The sequence below is a fragment of the Micropterus dolomieu genome, linkage group LG14 (genome assembly GCF_021292245.1).
Source record: "Micropterus dolomieu isolate WLL.071019.BEF.003 ecotype Adirondacks linkage group LG14, ASM2129224v1, whole genome shotgun sequence".
NCBI classification, from domain to species: Eukaryota; Metazoa; Chordata; class Actinopteri; order Centrarchiformes; family Centrarchidae; genus Micropterus; species Micropterus dolomieu.
This window is the reverse complement of record NC_060163.1, coordinates 13,344,833-13,360,249: the sequence shown is the minus strand read 5'-3', so window position 1 is coordinate 13,360,249 and position 15,417 is coordinate 13,344,833. Positions and strand designations below refer to the sequence as shown.

General features: G+C 40.9%; 1 protein-coding gene across 1 annotated transcript; it reads right to left on the bottom strand.

Annotated features, from left to right (window-relative positions):
- Positions 1–825: 825 nt before the first annotated feature.
- LOC123983485 (alpha-tectorin-like) lies at positions 826–15,417 on the bottom strand. Its single transcript, XM_046069739.1, has 23 exons — positions 15,396–15,417; positions 14,641–14,756; positions 14,214–14,492; positions 14,030–14,125; positions 13,685–13,850; positions 13,006–13,406; positions 12,335–12,911; positions 11,664–12,247; positions 10,889–11,444; positions 10,206–10,804; positions 8,711–8,868; positions 8,185–8,576; positions 7,825–8,021; positions 7,350–7,736; positions 5,233–5,516; positions 4,646–4,911; positions 4,390–4,506; positions 4,063–4,247; positions 3,805–3,938; positions 2,617–2,868; positions 2,275–2,434; positions 1,308–1,409; positions 826–1,219 (listed from the first exon to the last, which is right to left on the bottom strand). Exons 1-23 carry the CDS (start codon positions 15,415–15,417, stop codon positions 1,211–1,213), a joined length of 6,039 nt encoding a protein of 2,012 aa, XP_045925695.1. The 3' UTR covers positions 826–1,210.

Here is a 15,417-nt window from a genome sequence, read left to right as displayed (position 1 = left end):
TGAAGCTTTGAATTAATAATGAATGATGTTTGTGATGCCAATACATAACTGATTAACTTATTAATAAAGTGTCTGTCTTTATGATACAATGACATGGTCAAAAGGAAAGTGGAAACAAGGGAGAGGGTTATGATGACTTGGTTTGTGACTATATATAACAGAGACAACATTTTATTCATCTTTATTTAAAAATAACTTTTCCACAGTGTTGGGCTTCAGGCGGTTTCTTTTTTTGGGGGGAATTTTCACCTGCCGTAGAAAATTATTATTAGGGATATGGAGTAAGAGTTTAATTTTTACCAAAACCACAAAATGTCAACACTTTCTTACTTAACTAAAATTTTCTTATTTTTCATCATAATTTAGTTATTTGATTAAAGCAGTTCTGACATACGTTGATAAACTTTTTTTAGTCATTTAAAATAAGCTATAGATAAAATTTAATTGTGTTCAATTTAAAGTTCAAAAGTCCACAAAATGTTGAGGAGGGTCCATTGCATTTTGCTGCTCCTTTCGAATCACACGCCAAACTCGCGAACCATCTCCTGAATCGGTCACGTGGTACGGTTGGCTCACGAGGCTTCAAACGTCACCACTTACGTAACCAACACAAGCCTCGATACGCGCTTCACAAAAATCATCCTGGATTACTCGACACACGCTTCGAAGCCTCGATACGGACGGACACATCACTAGTTTCCACTACCCGTGAGTTTTGTTCATGCCTGGTGCGTTCCTGAAATGTATGTCCGCTTTCCAGTGTTGTGCATTTTGGCTCTCTCCTGCTTTGCATTCACCAAACCCTGAAAGTTTATTCATGTTTCATTTAGCTCAACTAAAATAATTGATACAGGAAGTGAGAAGAAATGTGAAACAAAAACAAATAAATGCAACAGTAAATGATTGAATGACAGATAAGATAGCGAGTAACAGGTTTACTCAAGCAAGCTTCTCCACTTTGTTTTGTTGAATCATGGTATGTGGGCAGATTGTGCGCCCAGATTCATGTTAGGTCTCTGCAGAGGAAAACACAGTTCAATTTATAAGGCCTAAATAAACCTATAATCTTAATATTGACACTTTAGGATGAAAAGCAAGTGACGTGATCAAGCTACTGTCCTCTGATTAAAAATATGGTGGGGTATATATTCATCACTGCAGAGTTGTTGCAGTCAGCAAAATGACAAGCAAGGTCATCAAGGAGGTTTCCTCATTTTGTCTGCAAGAGAACAACCAAAACGTAAGCTAAATTCTATTTATGCATCTAGAGGAATCCTGTTATTAAACGTTAGAGTACATTTACATACCCTGTATAGACCAGGCACAGGAGGCAGAGGTCCAAGTGAGAGCATTATACTGTCATGGTAGGATACGTCCCTCTGAACTCTGTGCTGACTGGAATTGCAATTCTGAAGAAGAACAACATTACAGGGTTTTATTGAGGCAATCATTTAGACTGACTTGCAGACAGCGATCAATTAAAAGCACTGCAGCACAAAACAAGGCACAAACCAGATCACCAACTGAACTTTCTGCTTTTGGAGCACAGGATTTAACCAATCTCAGTACAAAAGCATACAAACACAATGTTATGCGTCTTAAGTCCAGAGAAATGCAGGTTGACCACAGATGTTAAAGTGATTCTAAATGGATCTGCTTGCATGGGTCCTGTAGCTGTCGCAATAAAAGGTAGCCTACTTGTTTACTGTGTCATTATGTTCAGAATGATGTTTTTTCAAGTGTAATTTGGTTTGTCTAAAGTAATAGTGACACCTACTGTTCAACTTGTGAATTACACCAAATGAAGCGCACGCTGGGCTCATATGATCAATTAAGAATAATTGATCTTCAAGTTTCTATCAGAAGCAAAAAGGGAAGAAAAGAGAGTGACTGTGTTGCCACATTGGAGGATTGTGATGGCTCCTAAATTTCTGTGCAGAAGGCGCACATGGGATGTCATTATTTTATTTTGAACTGATAATATTTTGTGTTTATATTTCATACTGAAAGTGATTGTGTTTGTAATTATTTTATTTCAGTTTTTCACGGTGTTTGCTGGTCAAAAGAAGATTATTTGTGAAAAGGAACAAATAAATACTGGCCAAACATCAGTTGGAGCATGGCTTATCTGTATCAGAAGAAAAGCTTGGGAGCAGTTATAGGTCCTATACTCACTGAATAGAAGATACAGTAAGCTTCTTCCTCCAGATATATGATTACACAGCCAGTTTAAGAAATGTGTAAGTGGGAGGATGGATGGTTAATGGTACATACAGTTATGCAGTTCTTGTGGCTCAGAAGACACAGGTGGACCTGGCAGTGTAGGTAGATGGATGGAAAATTGGTAAAGGTGAAAATATTGAATGAGAATCGGGCCACAGTGGAATTGCCATTCTGAACCAGCTCTACTGTATCATCTTCTGGATTAGGACACCTGAAAGACAGGGAAGGTGGTAGAAGTTACAGTGTTACCAGGGTAAAAGAGTCAAGGTGAAGAACAAAAATTAGGTTAAACAAGAAGAGAGAGGCAAGAATCTGGCAATAATTGAATCTTGACTTAATTCATCCACTGTTCAGTGTTATAACACAAGGGGAAATTGCTAATCGCTCCTTTACTTAGTCATAATGAGATCCCAGCGGACAGGGTAGCTGGCATTGTTGACTGGTGTGGCCCAGCAAGAGTCCAGAACAGTGGAGATCTGTCGCTCATCGACTCCTTCTGTCCGCACCTCCACATACAACCTCTGGTCAATTTCCATTTCTATGTTCCTGTCACTGGTCAGGGGGAAGTGGAAGCCAGCGTCCTGGTAGGGGATAATTCTAATATGATAATGGCCCCGGCCAGATGGAAGCTTCCTCTTTCTAATGCTACAAAAAAACAACACATAATGTGACTTAACTTGAGAAGGAGTAATTCTGTGTATTTTTGGTCATTAATACAATATGTACAGAAAACTACCGGAAAGAATCTTAGACCTTTCACATACAGAACAAGAACAAACAAAGAAATCCGCGAAATAATGCTTCCATTATGTACTCTGATAGTGGCCAATATTTGTTCCTATGTAAATCAATCTTCAAATCAAAGATTATTTATGCACAGTGTGTGGAGAAATGTAACAGTAGTATGACTGTCAGCAGAGCACAAAAACTTTAAAGGTTCAGTGTGTAAGTTTTAGTGGCATCTAGTGGTGATGGTTGCGAATTGCAACCAGCCCATCATGGTGTATTCACGTGCTCCTCGGACGGTTCCATCTGCCACACACACATAAGCTGAAGTGCACCGATGCTTCCTACCTTATGGTTATGATTAAAATTTTGTATTTATTCACGCTCTTTAAAAAGATTTATTAAAACCTTTTTTTTTCACATTTTTATTTACAGCACTATATGTTGAAATTTATATCATAATAGGCTGTATATTAAGTTGGGAGAAAACCGGTAGTTATATGTAAAATGAGACGTTGAGCTCACCCATATAGCAAAAATGGTATGATCCTACTTTCATAACGCAGCTGCGAACGAAGATTCGACTGAGATTGGCAGTCAAATCAGGCTCCACCCATTGAAGCATTGAATCTTCGGGGTCAGCCCTAGTATATTATATTACATTTCTGTCAATAGATCCTCCTAAATATTACATACTGAACCTTTAAAAGCAGTTTGGGGGTTGATACTGCATTTAGGCGCCTTCCCCTGGTTTGGATACATCACTATCAACAGATGTTCACCATAGAAAGAACTTAAATGTAGATGTATGTGCTCTGGTAAAAATATACAGCAATTCTTAGGAGATACTGTGACCTCTCTACAGGGTTGATGCCTAGGTCCATAGACAGGGCCTGGGTCAGAGGGTATTCACAGCCGAAGACCAGGTGAATGTTTAGGCCTTCATCACCCATGATGGTGTTCTCGTAGGTGAAGTGGGTCCCATTGCTCTTTAAGATTTAGATGATTTAAAAGGTATAATTAGAACATTACAGATGCAATCTATCCTGTGAACATTTACATCTAAATTATTCGTCTCTCTACATGGACAACATTGTTGGCCATGGACTGTACCCTGAGAACTGTCCCGCACAGCTGGTCATCATTGTTAAAGTGGAACACCAGTCGTCCGTCCTGGAGTATCCCTTTACAGGAGGGATCTCGGAGATGGAGGGCACTAGGATGGAAGCCAGTTTCAAACAGCTGGCAGCGTGACAGGGATATTGTGCCTGAACTACTGACACAAGTGACTGACGAGTCTAAGAAAAAAGTTGAAAATAGATTTTGGTATAGCAAATCCCCTGAGTGGACTATGAAAAACTTATTGAATATTGTCATTTATACCATAACCATTCTCACTTCAGTGATCTAAAACAGTTTTTTAAGAGGAGCTGTCCTCACCGTAGCTCTGATTGTTGGGCCGAGAATAGTGTTCATCACAGAAGCAGCCGTAAACATCTTTCTTACCACACCACTCATACTCTGTACAGTTCAGTTGTTCACAGGGATCCGAGTCAGCTGGAGAAGCAGTGGGGAAAGAATGAGACAAGGAGTGATGAAACAGAATGAGCAGCTGAAAGAGAAAATCAATCTATTAGGGAATCATCACATTTCTCATTCATTATCTTGGCTTTCCATTAGCCCAGTGCAAACATACCACATTGCAAAGCTGAGCGCCACTCAGGGATGTTCAGTCCCAAAACAGAGCAGGTTTTCTCATAGGCTGAGACAGCAGAACACAGCATGCCATTGGCTGGAGTGTAGTGGCAGAGATCGTAGACACAGGAACTGAAAAATGGCCTGGGGTCAGAGTGCAGGTGACAGCCCCTGAATGGACCGCTGGTGTTGGTGATGACACTACAGAGCTCAGAGTATTCTTCAATAAAGGGACAGACGACAATTCGCTCATCTGTAGATCCACATCTGGAAAATACATTTAAGGATACACACTTAGCAGTTTGAATTGAATAGTTTACCACAGCTGTTGAGTCACAGTGCTGTATCAGTGGTTAATTGTGAAACACTGAAATGTATTTTTTTTTTTTTTTTTTACAGGTTTTACAGGTCCATGCTCATGTTTAATAAATATACTCTCATTTGTGCATTGAGGAATTTCTAAAGGACCTTAAATTGTACAAATTAACCCAAACCCTCTCATTAAAGAAATCGTTTGAGATCCCCAGTTTTAGATACCATATTATCATTTATTAGTATTAAACAATACAGTGTAACTGCTGTGATTACCCTGGTTGGCTTGTGAGTGCCCTCCAGCTGTGTCCAAAGTCATTATCATTTTGTGCCAATGTGCCATTGGGCAAGACTTTGTCATCTGCAGGGTCACGGTTGAAGTTTCCACACATCCCGGTGACTCTATTTTCACGGTTTGGGCCAATTCTCACCAGCAACGTACTCTGACCATCAAACTGGACCACCAAGTCAATGGCATTGACTATAATATAGCTTCCCTGCTGTACTACCTGAGCTAAGGTTCCTGCAGCGGTGGGAAGAGACACCTCACGCCCATTTACCTGGAGGGATGGGAGATTAGAGAGAGAAGGACAAAAGGTGAGGAGCAGGGCCATAACCAGGATTTAGAGATTAGTGAGGTCCAGATTTTTTGTTTCTTTATTAGAGCTTATTTACAATAATTCAGTGAAAGCTTGAACCACTGTGTTTGGGTGAAGAACACACTAACTACATCATGGTCTTTCTGCTTCACTTCTTCTTGCATAAAATAAGAGTTATGATCAGGTAGTGCAAATGTGACAGGGAAATCTTGGTATAGGCCTACTAATCTTCACAACATGCATTAGGGGTGTAACGGACCACACAAATGCAGCGTACAACTGTCACCACAGGGTTAGTGTTAGGGAGTAACTAGTTATATGTAATTTTGTTACATAATTTAAGTAACTTTAATCCATTTCAGTTACTAAGAAAAAAATGTGTATAATGTGTAATATCATGATTACATTGGAGGTTACATGTGAATATTTTCTGTAAAAAACTAGGCTATATGTTTAACAATATTTATTCTGTTGCTTTGCAGGTTTTTTATGTGTACAATGTCTTCCTTTGCCATTTTCAGTCACAGCTGTTTAGTTTAATGCTTGGTTGGATGCTGTTCTGATGCTTTTAATTGGTTCTCATGTTTGAAGTTCCTGCACCACCGCCTGCTAGATAAACTGCCTCTCAAGCTGTCTTTTAAAATTGGTTAACAGAAAAAATTCATTAGAAATATAGAAAAGTAATCAAAAAGTAATTAAATGTAACAAGTTACATTATTTTGAAAAAGTAATTGAAATAGTTGCACTACTATTACATTATCAATTGGGTAACTTGTAATTGGTAACCTATTACATTTAGAAAGTAACCTTACGAACACTGATCACAGGACTATACAGGTGGAATGACGTGTAGTCTACATAGTGGGCACTAATATAACTATATGACAAGGTAAAAAACAGCAGATCAGTGCTGAATGCTCTGGTTGATGTTACAGCCTAAAAATTTGAGGTCAGCAGCTGTTTGCACTCGTTTTATTATTTCGAATCCTCATGTACGCAAAAATTATCAAAATGCCCCCCCATTCAACAAATTATATTCTCAGATTTCCACCTTCTTGCTTTCCAGGTGATTTCTTTATTGCATGAGTGTTTTCTTTAACGATTTACTTACTTGATTAAAGAGGCTGCTGTCAGTCATTTTAAACGTGTCTATGCACACAGTAAAGTCACAGCAAATATCAAGGGACATTTAGGAAGCAAACTGCAGCTATAAACTTGACAGGACAGACAAAGGAAACTATCCAGAGGAAACATTATTTTAGCTTCTGAAAAAATTTAGATGATATAATGGAGCTCAGGATTGATCAGAGGACGGCTGCTTTAGTTGGTTAGTTTCACTGTATGAACCTGGACTGTGTGAGAGACTTTTTGGATGTGTAGAAGAACACAGAACATCAGATTCTGACCGATCCTGTTGGCGTGTTGGGAGATTTTAATAATCAATGAAGTTACACTGCTGTGCATCCTACGTAAATGTGCACAGTGTCTCCCTTAATAGAATTTTACCCTATTTCACCCACCCGCAAATTCATAACACGAATGTATCTAATACCCTTTTCCAAGGTAAACAGTATCGCCCAAAACTCTGCCTGCAAACATTGGTGCTCGCAGTTATTGTGCACATGCAATATGTATTCATGTGCTCTTTTATTGATAGGCTATAGTCTACATATAGTTACGTAGGTCTGGACATCGGTGACCTCATAGCTGGTTACTGCAATGTTGAGGAGGCACTTGTTAGCTATGTTGACACCAAACAGAAAGTTATTTAAAATAAAGTAATAAAGGATTTACCGTTACTCTTTTGTTGGGTCCAATCCTGATGTGTGCACTCTGATTTGAGAGGTATATATCCACTGACACAAGTGACACACCGTTGTAGGCACTGTGATTTTTGGTGGCTACTACCTGAAACTGGGCCTCATTGGTGCCGTGGCTCACACTCTCAGTAATAATGTAAGAGCATGTGCCCTGGAAATCAACCAGTGCCCCATCAAAAGTGATGTAGTGTGGGTCCCCCCACACAGTGCAAGTAGACATTGCATCGAAACAGCCCAGCTGGCCATTTTTAATGGTGCACTTTTGTCCAGGAGTACAAGATGCAGGAGAACAGCGCAGGTCATTTGGAGCATGGCACTCACATCTCTGGGAGCAACCTTGTGTCCAGAGGGACTCACCAGCCTGCAACATGGAAAACAGAAAAGAACACATTTTTAATAAAATGGTTATTATTGCAGCTTTTGAAAGGATTAACTGAGGTGTGACGTACTTCGTAGTAGGAGCCACGATATTGACAGCCACATCTTTCCACAGGGACACATCTGTTCCCACTCTTGACAAAGCCCTTGTCACAGAAACATCCTTCTGAACAAAACTCCCCACAGCTGGCATTAAAGCTGCTGACACAGGTGTGGCCACAGTCACTACCACACAGCTCATAATGGCTGTTGACTGGACAGTTTAGTACTTAAAAAGTGAGGGGAGAAATGGTGGCATCAGATGGTTATAATAAGTTAAGTACATTTCATAAATCTGTTATTAGACAGTCACTCAGGAGACATGTTGAGAAAAACTAGTAGATTACTGGTATGAGCTTCTATTTGAATGGGAAATGAACTGGTTGACTTACTGCAGTTGGTGTTCTGTCTCCAAGGGTAGATTCGAACATTAGCAGATTGACAGGCACTGACGTAGGCCTGGATGGCCGGGCATAGAATATAATTTCCCGAGACACAAACATCAAACACACAGCTCTTGAAATATGGCGCTGGGTCCACCTGCTCATGGCAGAAGCTTAAGGGCCCGTCGGCTGCCTGGATCACCTCACATTGGGCTCTCGCAGGCAGCTCATTGGTGCATTGTGGGCAGGAGGAACCACACCCATCACTGCAGGTGTAGTTGCCTGCCACTTTCCAAGCTTTCCCAAACTCATCTGGAGTGGTGACCATCATTCCAGATGGGGTGTGGAACTCATCATTTGGATTTCCATTGAAGTTTCCACAAAGTCCACACGTTTTTCCACTATATTGAAGACAAGCATTAAATACATCAGGGTCAAAAATATGGTTATAGATTGGAATGTGTCAAATACAATATAGATTTAACAGTATGTAAACTGAAGCATTTAAACATGGGCTACAGTAAAAAGACGATACCTGTATCTTGAAGGTAGAGAGATAGACACTGTATACCATCCATCATAAGTGACACTCAGGCCAAAATCAGCACTGACAAATGTGTGAGATCCACTTGCATAAATGGAAACACGACTTCCATTTAAGAGAATAGGCAAGTTTCTGTTTACTCCGTTCACCTTTAACATTGGAAAAACAGGAGTAGAAGAATAATCCATAATAATAGATTGGAATTTGTGTTGCTACTCTCTGGTGCTTTTCAAACTGAAATCTCCAGTTTAGATTACAAACAAATGTAGAGTCTGAGGAATAATTCAATTAAAGTGGTCATATTATGCTTTTTGGCTTTTTACCTTTCCTTTATTGTGTTTTATGCTCCTGAACTGTCTGAACGCAGCTCGGTTGTAGTCCAGCTTTTACTTCCGTAACATATCCATGTCACTTTGTAACACGTACCATAATGCTCCCCTATGAGCTTTTGTGGCAGTCCCTCAAATTCACCAGTCGAGAAACACACTGAGCTGCAGCACACCAAAGTCCTTATAGGCAAATCATGCCACTCAGCAGCCATCTTGGCAACGCCTGTGAGCAACTATTTCGGACTAACAAGACCAGCCTCCTATCTGAATGAACAGGGAAGGAGCTAGAACTGAACTTTTACTGGTCACCAGGATATAAAACCTATATGACTAGAATCATCTTAAAATCTGACAAAAATCGCTGAAAGAGTTTGACTTTGGCTGAAAGTAAGGTTTAAAAAGCATTTTTCCTGACCAGTTATGTATACTGCACATGCATCACTTCTACTAAGCATGGGCAGTAGACCCCTCACGTCAGTGGAACCACACGATTGGCTTAAATATGTTTCCTGCCTCGGCTATTAAAAGAAGATGATTGATTGAAGGCATTACGGGCTTTCCCTATAGAGTTGTATTGAGGATTCTTTATAACGTCTCTGAGCACACACAGTGACAAGAAGTCCGCCCACAGACTCCCCCGCCCCCACCCTCCCTACCAAGCTTTAGATACCCTCCAGGCAATCAATGGACATGTTGTGACTGTGATGTAGACACAGTGCACAGTTAAAATCATATATATTTCATATGAAAGATACATTTGTTACCAATTAATAACATACCACTATAAAACTCTTATTCCAGTCTAGGTTGCCAAGCTGGTTTGGGAACATGAACAACTGAACCATAGCTGTGTTTACCGGCTTGTTAGGACCCGCCCTGCTCTGCTTCTGATCGCTTAGTAGTCCCTAACTAGGTACTGAGCATGTGCAACTCCCAACAAAGAGCAAATAGATGTGAGATGCTTCACTCCGTAGCTAAAACAAAGCGTTCAACAAACAGGGGTGAAAAGAGATACTGCAACAATTTGCAGTATGACAAAAACTATGTATCCATGTAAACCTACACAAACTTTAAATGCAATTATGAACTTGAAATTGAGCAAAATTTTACCATTTTAAAAAAAGTTTACAATATAATGTTTACAATCTGTAACTCACCTGTACCACACCGTGACTCTCCCTTGACATATGCACTTGGTAGCCCCACACATTCACAAAAATTTCAGCTGTGATTGAAACTGGCAACCCGCTCCATGGCTCATTCTTAGCTTCCACTGAAAATTGGTGGAGTCCATCAGTGGCGTTACAAAGGGTTGCCAAAACATAACGGCAGGTTCCCTGGAAGTCATAGGCCTTGTGATCAAATGTGAGGTAGTGAGGGTCTCCGGAGGCAGAGCAGGTGCCCTGAGGGTTTGGATGACAGCCAAACTCACCCCCCACCACACGGCAGGACTCCTGGGGACCACAAGAGTTGGGGATACAGTGGACTGCCCCAGTAGTGCCATTACAGCTACACAAGCTCTGACATTCCTCACCATCCCAGAACTGTTCGCCACCTTGCCGATAGCGTCCTTGGTGATAGCATCCACAGGATGTTGGAGGCACACACTGGTTGCCATTGAGGACAAAACCATCATCACACTGGCACCCATCCTGGCACACAGTGTCACAGACGAAAGGGAAAGAGAGGCTGGGGCAGGCGGAAGGACAAGAGGTTCCACAGAGTTCATAATGGCTGTTTAGAGGGCAGCTTGGCGCTAGAGAAAAAGAAATTAATTCAGCAAAGTAAATTAAATTTATTGATATAAAAGCTACCCAAACCAAAAGGGGAAAGTGCTTACCACAGCCACTTGTATTCCTCCAGTGTCCTAGAGCAACGCCCTTCTTTTGACACTTTAGTGCATAATCTCGTAGGACCTCGCAAAGCGCTGATGATGGATCTCTAGAGCCTCTAATGATCTCCACACATGCATCCACATGTTGGCGTGGGTCCACCATGGCCCAACACTGGGCAAATGGCCCAAGAGGTGAGCCAAGAATGCCACAGTACCCACTTGAACTGTAATTTGTTGTAGAATTGTTATGATTCACACTTTCTACGCATTGAGCAGCGAGCGAGCCATCACGCCAGCTATCCCCAAACTCCTGAGAGCTGTTGACCAGGATGCCACTGGGTGTGTGGAAATCGTCATGTGGGTGACCATTGTAATTACCACACAGTCCACCTAGTGAGCCATAGTAGACACCAGGTGCAGTGACACGCACAAAGTGAGGCCAGACCGTCTGCACAGTTACACCAAAGGAGGTGCGAAGGATGATACTGTGAACGCTGCTGTGGTAGATTTGGATTCTGTTGGACGCTGAACTGTAAGGTAGTCTGATGACCTGACTGTCAACCTAAAGGGCCATTTAAACAGCCAGTGTCAGATTTTTTGGTTGACAATATTACGACATGAAAGAATGAAATAATTATGATTTTTTAATAAGACCCTTTCTCTAGTGTTGATACTAATTTTGTCACATTTATCTTCATCAGTGTAAAAATGCTTCACTTTTAAAATGGTGGATATATCACATTAAGAACCAATCTCTTTAAAAAATATTAAACTTACTTACCTGTACTCTGCTGGTACTTGCCATCTCAATGGACACTTGTGTGCCCTCTGCCTCAAACTTAAGCATATTGGCAAAATCCTGTTGGCCACTGGGCTCTTTCTCTGCTGTCACCACAAAGTGGATGTAATTAGACAATCCCATCACTTTGGCAAGAGTCAGTCGACACGCTCCAGGATACTGGTATGTCAGTCCATCAAACGTTTGATAGGACCCCGGGCCACTTTTCCAGCATGTTGCATAGCTGTTTGGTCTGCATCCTCTTTCTCCCTCCTCCACTCTGCATGATTCAAGTGGACCACAAGCATGGGAGCTGCAAGTCATGGAGCCAAAATTGCAGTTACAACGTCTCCCACAGTCTGTGTCTAGTATTACAGTTTCTCCAGAGCGGTAGTAGCGACCCTCAAAGCTGCAGCCACAGTCAGAAAGAGGGACGCAGACCCCAGCACTGAGGATGTAGCCTGAGTTGCAGATGCAGCTCTCCTGGACAGGGAGAGGGCAGTTGTGGGTAGAATTGGGACTGACACAGGTAGCTGGACATCCTGTGCCTTGGGACTCAAAGTGGCTGTTGGCTGGGCAGGGGATTTCTAGAGAAAATAAACACTGACCATGACATCATGTACATTTCACCCAAAGGATATTCAGAAATAATGTTGAAAGACTGACAGACATACCACAGAAGCCTTGTCTCCTCCAGCTTGGTAGCTTTATACCATTCTGTTGACACAGACTTGCGTACACGTTTAGGGATTGGCACAGAATGGGCTGGTACCCTCCTCCTACACACAGATCGTACACACAGTTGTCCAGAAAGGTCTGTGGGGGAAGTCTTTGATGGCAAGCAGCAAAAGGACCTGAACTGCTCTGGAGGATACCACAATGAGCAGTATTGCTGTATAAAGCTGTCTGAGCCGCAGTGCAGGCAGCACAGTCCAGACCTTCACACTGTGCCTCACAACCAGGCTCATCATCCCCTGCTGCTTGCCAGCTGTTGGCAAAAGCCACATCAGAGCGCACAACCTCGCCTTGGCGGGTTCGAAAGTCGTCCCTAGGATCATTGTTGAAGTTTCCACACAGGCCACATGTTGCATTCTGGTAAGTGTAAGGCACACTGATCCGGACAAAATGATCTGTGTCATATGACACCTCCAAGCCAAAGTCAGTACTGATGATAGTAGAAAAACCTGACTGATAAACCTGGACGGTGCCGTTGTTGAGATAGATTGGAGTGGCTGCAAAGTTTTCATTAACCTGTAAGCACAAAAGTAAGCAAAGCCATAGCTGTAAAAATATGAAATAAATAAAAAATATTACTGTAAGTAGAGACTTAGTCCTTATTGCTAACCTTAACCTCACCACGACGTCCCTTGACAAGCTCAATGGTTTTATTATAGACATACACTTTGACCAGTCGCATCCAAGAGACTCTAGTGCTGCCCCGGTGTTCATTCTTGCCCTCTATTCTATAGTAGGGCAACCCTCGACCACATTGCTCAGAGAGAACGTAAGTGCAGGCGCCCTGAAAGTGAAACACTTTACCATCGAAGGTATAGTAATGTGGATCACCACTTATGGTGCAGGTGCTTCTCTGCACTGTCTGGCAGGAGAACTGAAAGGCACTTGGCCGGCAGATTTGAGAAAAGGAGCAGGGTTGGCTCTGACACTGAAGTCCTTCTGAGGTGCAGGTGCACTTTAGTGCACATGTACTGTCGCTCCAGAATGAGTCACCCAACTGCACAGGTTCACCTTGAAATAAAGGAAAGGAAATTTCAACCCAACTCACAAACAATGCCATATAAACCATTCTAGAGGGAAAAAACGGAAGCAAGCAACTGTACATTTTATGCAATATTGGACAAAAAACTGCTTATTTAATCTTTTACAACTAATATAATCTTATTCTGTTCTATTTAGTCTTGTGTGTATAAGTTTCAGGAGTGGTTAACATCAATGCACATCACTGTAAAGTAGGGTGCATAAATTACAAAGTGCCACTTGCTGTCACCCTCTGGATATGGTCTTACCATTAAAAGTGCAGCCTGTTGGCCCATGGTCTGTCCGGAAGGCCCAGCGACCGGGCACATTGACATTGCTGCTCAGGCGGAAATTTGAGTTACTGCCTGTTGCAGTGCTGGAGAAGGATCCAGGTATGATGAAATAGTGAGTGGAGTTGACTGTGTCATAGCCAGCCTTGAATATACAGCACACAACATATAGATTTAACATTTGTATGATAGATTTGTTTTTAACTATTAATATTAGTAAATTGAAAAATATGTATCATAAGTGAATTCGTTGTATTCAATTTTATTAACAAAAACTGAAAAACATTCATTCGTAATCAATCACATATCTTTGGTGGTTCTGACCTGAACACTGCGAGTCGTGGGGGCTATTATCCCATAGTTCATCAGCACAAATGAGTACTGGCCACCAGAGATCAAGACTGCTTGGAAAGTTGTTTGCTGAAAATTCAATGGTTTAAAGTACTTCATAACATGAGATGTGTGTAATTTTATTCTGTGTTTCAACATTAAGAACAAGTTAACTTACTGTTCCTGAATTTGGAAAGTAGGCGACCTCATACCATGTGGCAACAAAGACCCAGGCGGCATTAAAGTACAGTCTTGGGAAGTAATCATTAATGTCTCGTGTAGCTTGTTGGAGGACGCTGCCGCTGGTGTATTGGTTGTAGTAGACTTGACCAGTTTCTCTGTTGTCCAAATCTGTCCAGAATGGAGCTATGATGTCTATGGATCCATGTATTGGAAATATTTGAGGTATGAACCTTCCCCATGCCCTGTCAAATGTCACATGTCCATTCTGGTTGACCTGAAAACAATATTGTTAGTAACTTAATAGTGACTATGTCTTCACTTAATCTGTGAATTAAAATTCTACATCATGGCTCTGTTCTGCAATTTCAATTCTCAGTCAACAAACATTTTACTTGTATTTAGACAACAATATATTTACATACATAAATCGTTTTATACGTCCTCCCAAAATATACAAAAGATCGTTGCAAGGTTATTAAAGGAGAACTTCCATCATCTGACCGAGAACTTGTATTTCCAGATATTGGGTAGAGGGGTCCTAGGAACAACAAAATTGTACATTCATTTAAAAAGAGCACTGAAGTTTGCAAATATTCCAGTGTTTAATAGGCTTTTCATGCAAAAACAAGGCAAAAACAATGCTCTTTGTCCCAGGCTCAAAGTTTTCTCTGTTGTTTTGCTGTTTGGTACTTGCTTCATTTTAATTCCTGACCTGTTAATTTTTTCAGTGTGCAGAGCATATCTTGGATTTTTTAAAATTCTTAATATACACAATATTCTTTCATAGAGAAAAACCAGAAAAACTGCACTTTGAAACATGTAAACTCTACTGACAGTTTTGCATAAGTTTAAAATTATCCACTGAGACACAAACGTATCCTATAGAACAGATTTTGAATTTTTACAATGACTTAATATCCAGTTATTATACATCCTTATACAGCGAACCTAATGGTGATTTAAAGCTATATCAGAAATCACCATCTTCAACCAGCATGTCCAAAAAGATACAAATAAATAGTGTAATTAAGCACTAATCAATCAATTTATACTCTAGTCACAGTCACACCAATAATCATACAGCATTAGTATTCATCATAATAATATTGGCATGATTGTATGAATGGCATGCTACTGTGAATGAAAGAAAAATCCACATTCACAAACATCAACTTACCTGAACTCTGGGAATTCACCAT

Coding starts and splice junctions, on each gene's coding strand:
- LOC123983485 (XM_046069739.1), bottom strand. CDS start 15,417: ATGGTGAATTCCCAGAGTTCAG. Junction 12,912..13,005: donor GACGTCGTGGTGAGGTTAAG/GTTAGCAATAAG, acceptor TTGTGCTTACAG/GTTAATGAAAACTTTGCAGC. Junction 4,507..4,645: donor GCGCTCAGCTTTGCAATGTG/GTATGTTTGCAC, acceptor CTGCTTCTCCAG/CTGACTCGGATCCCTGTGAA.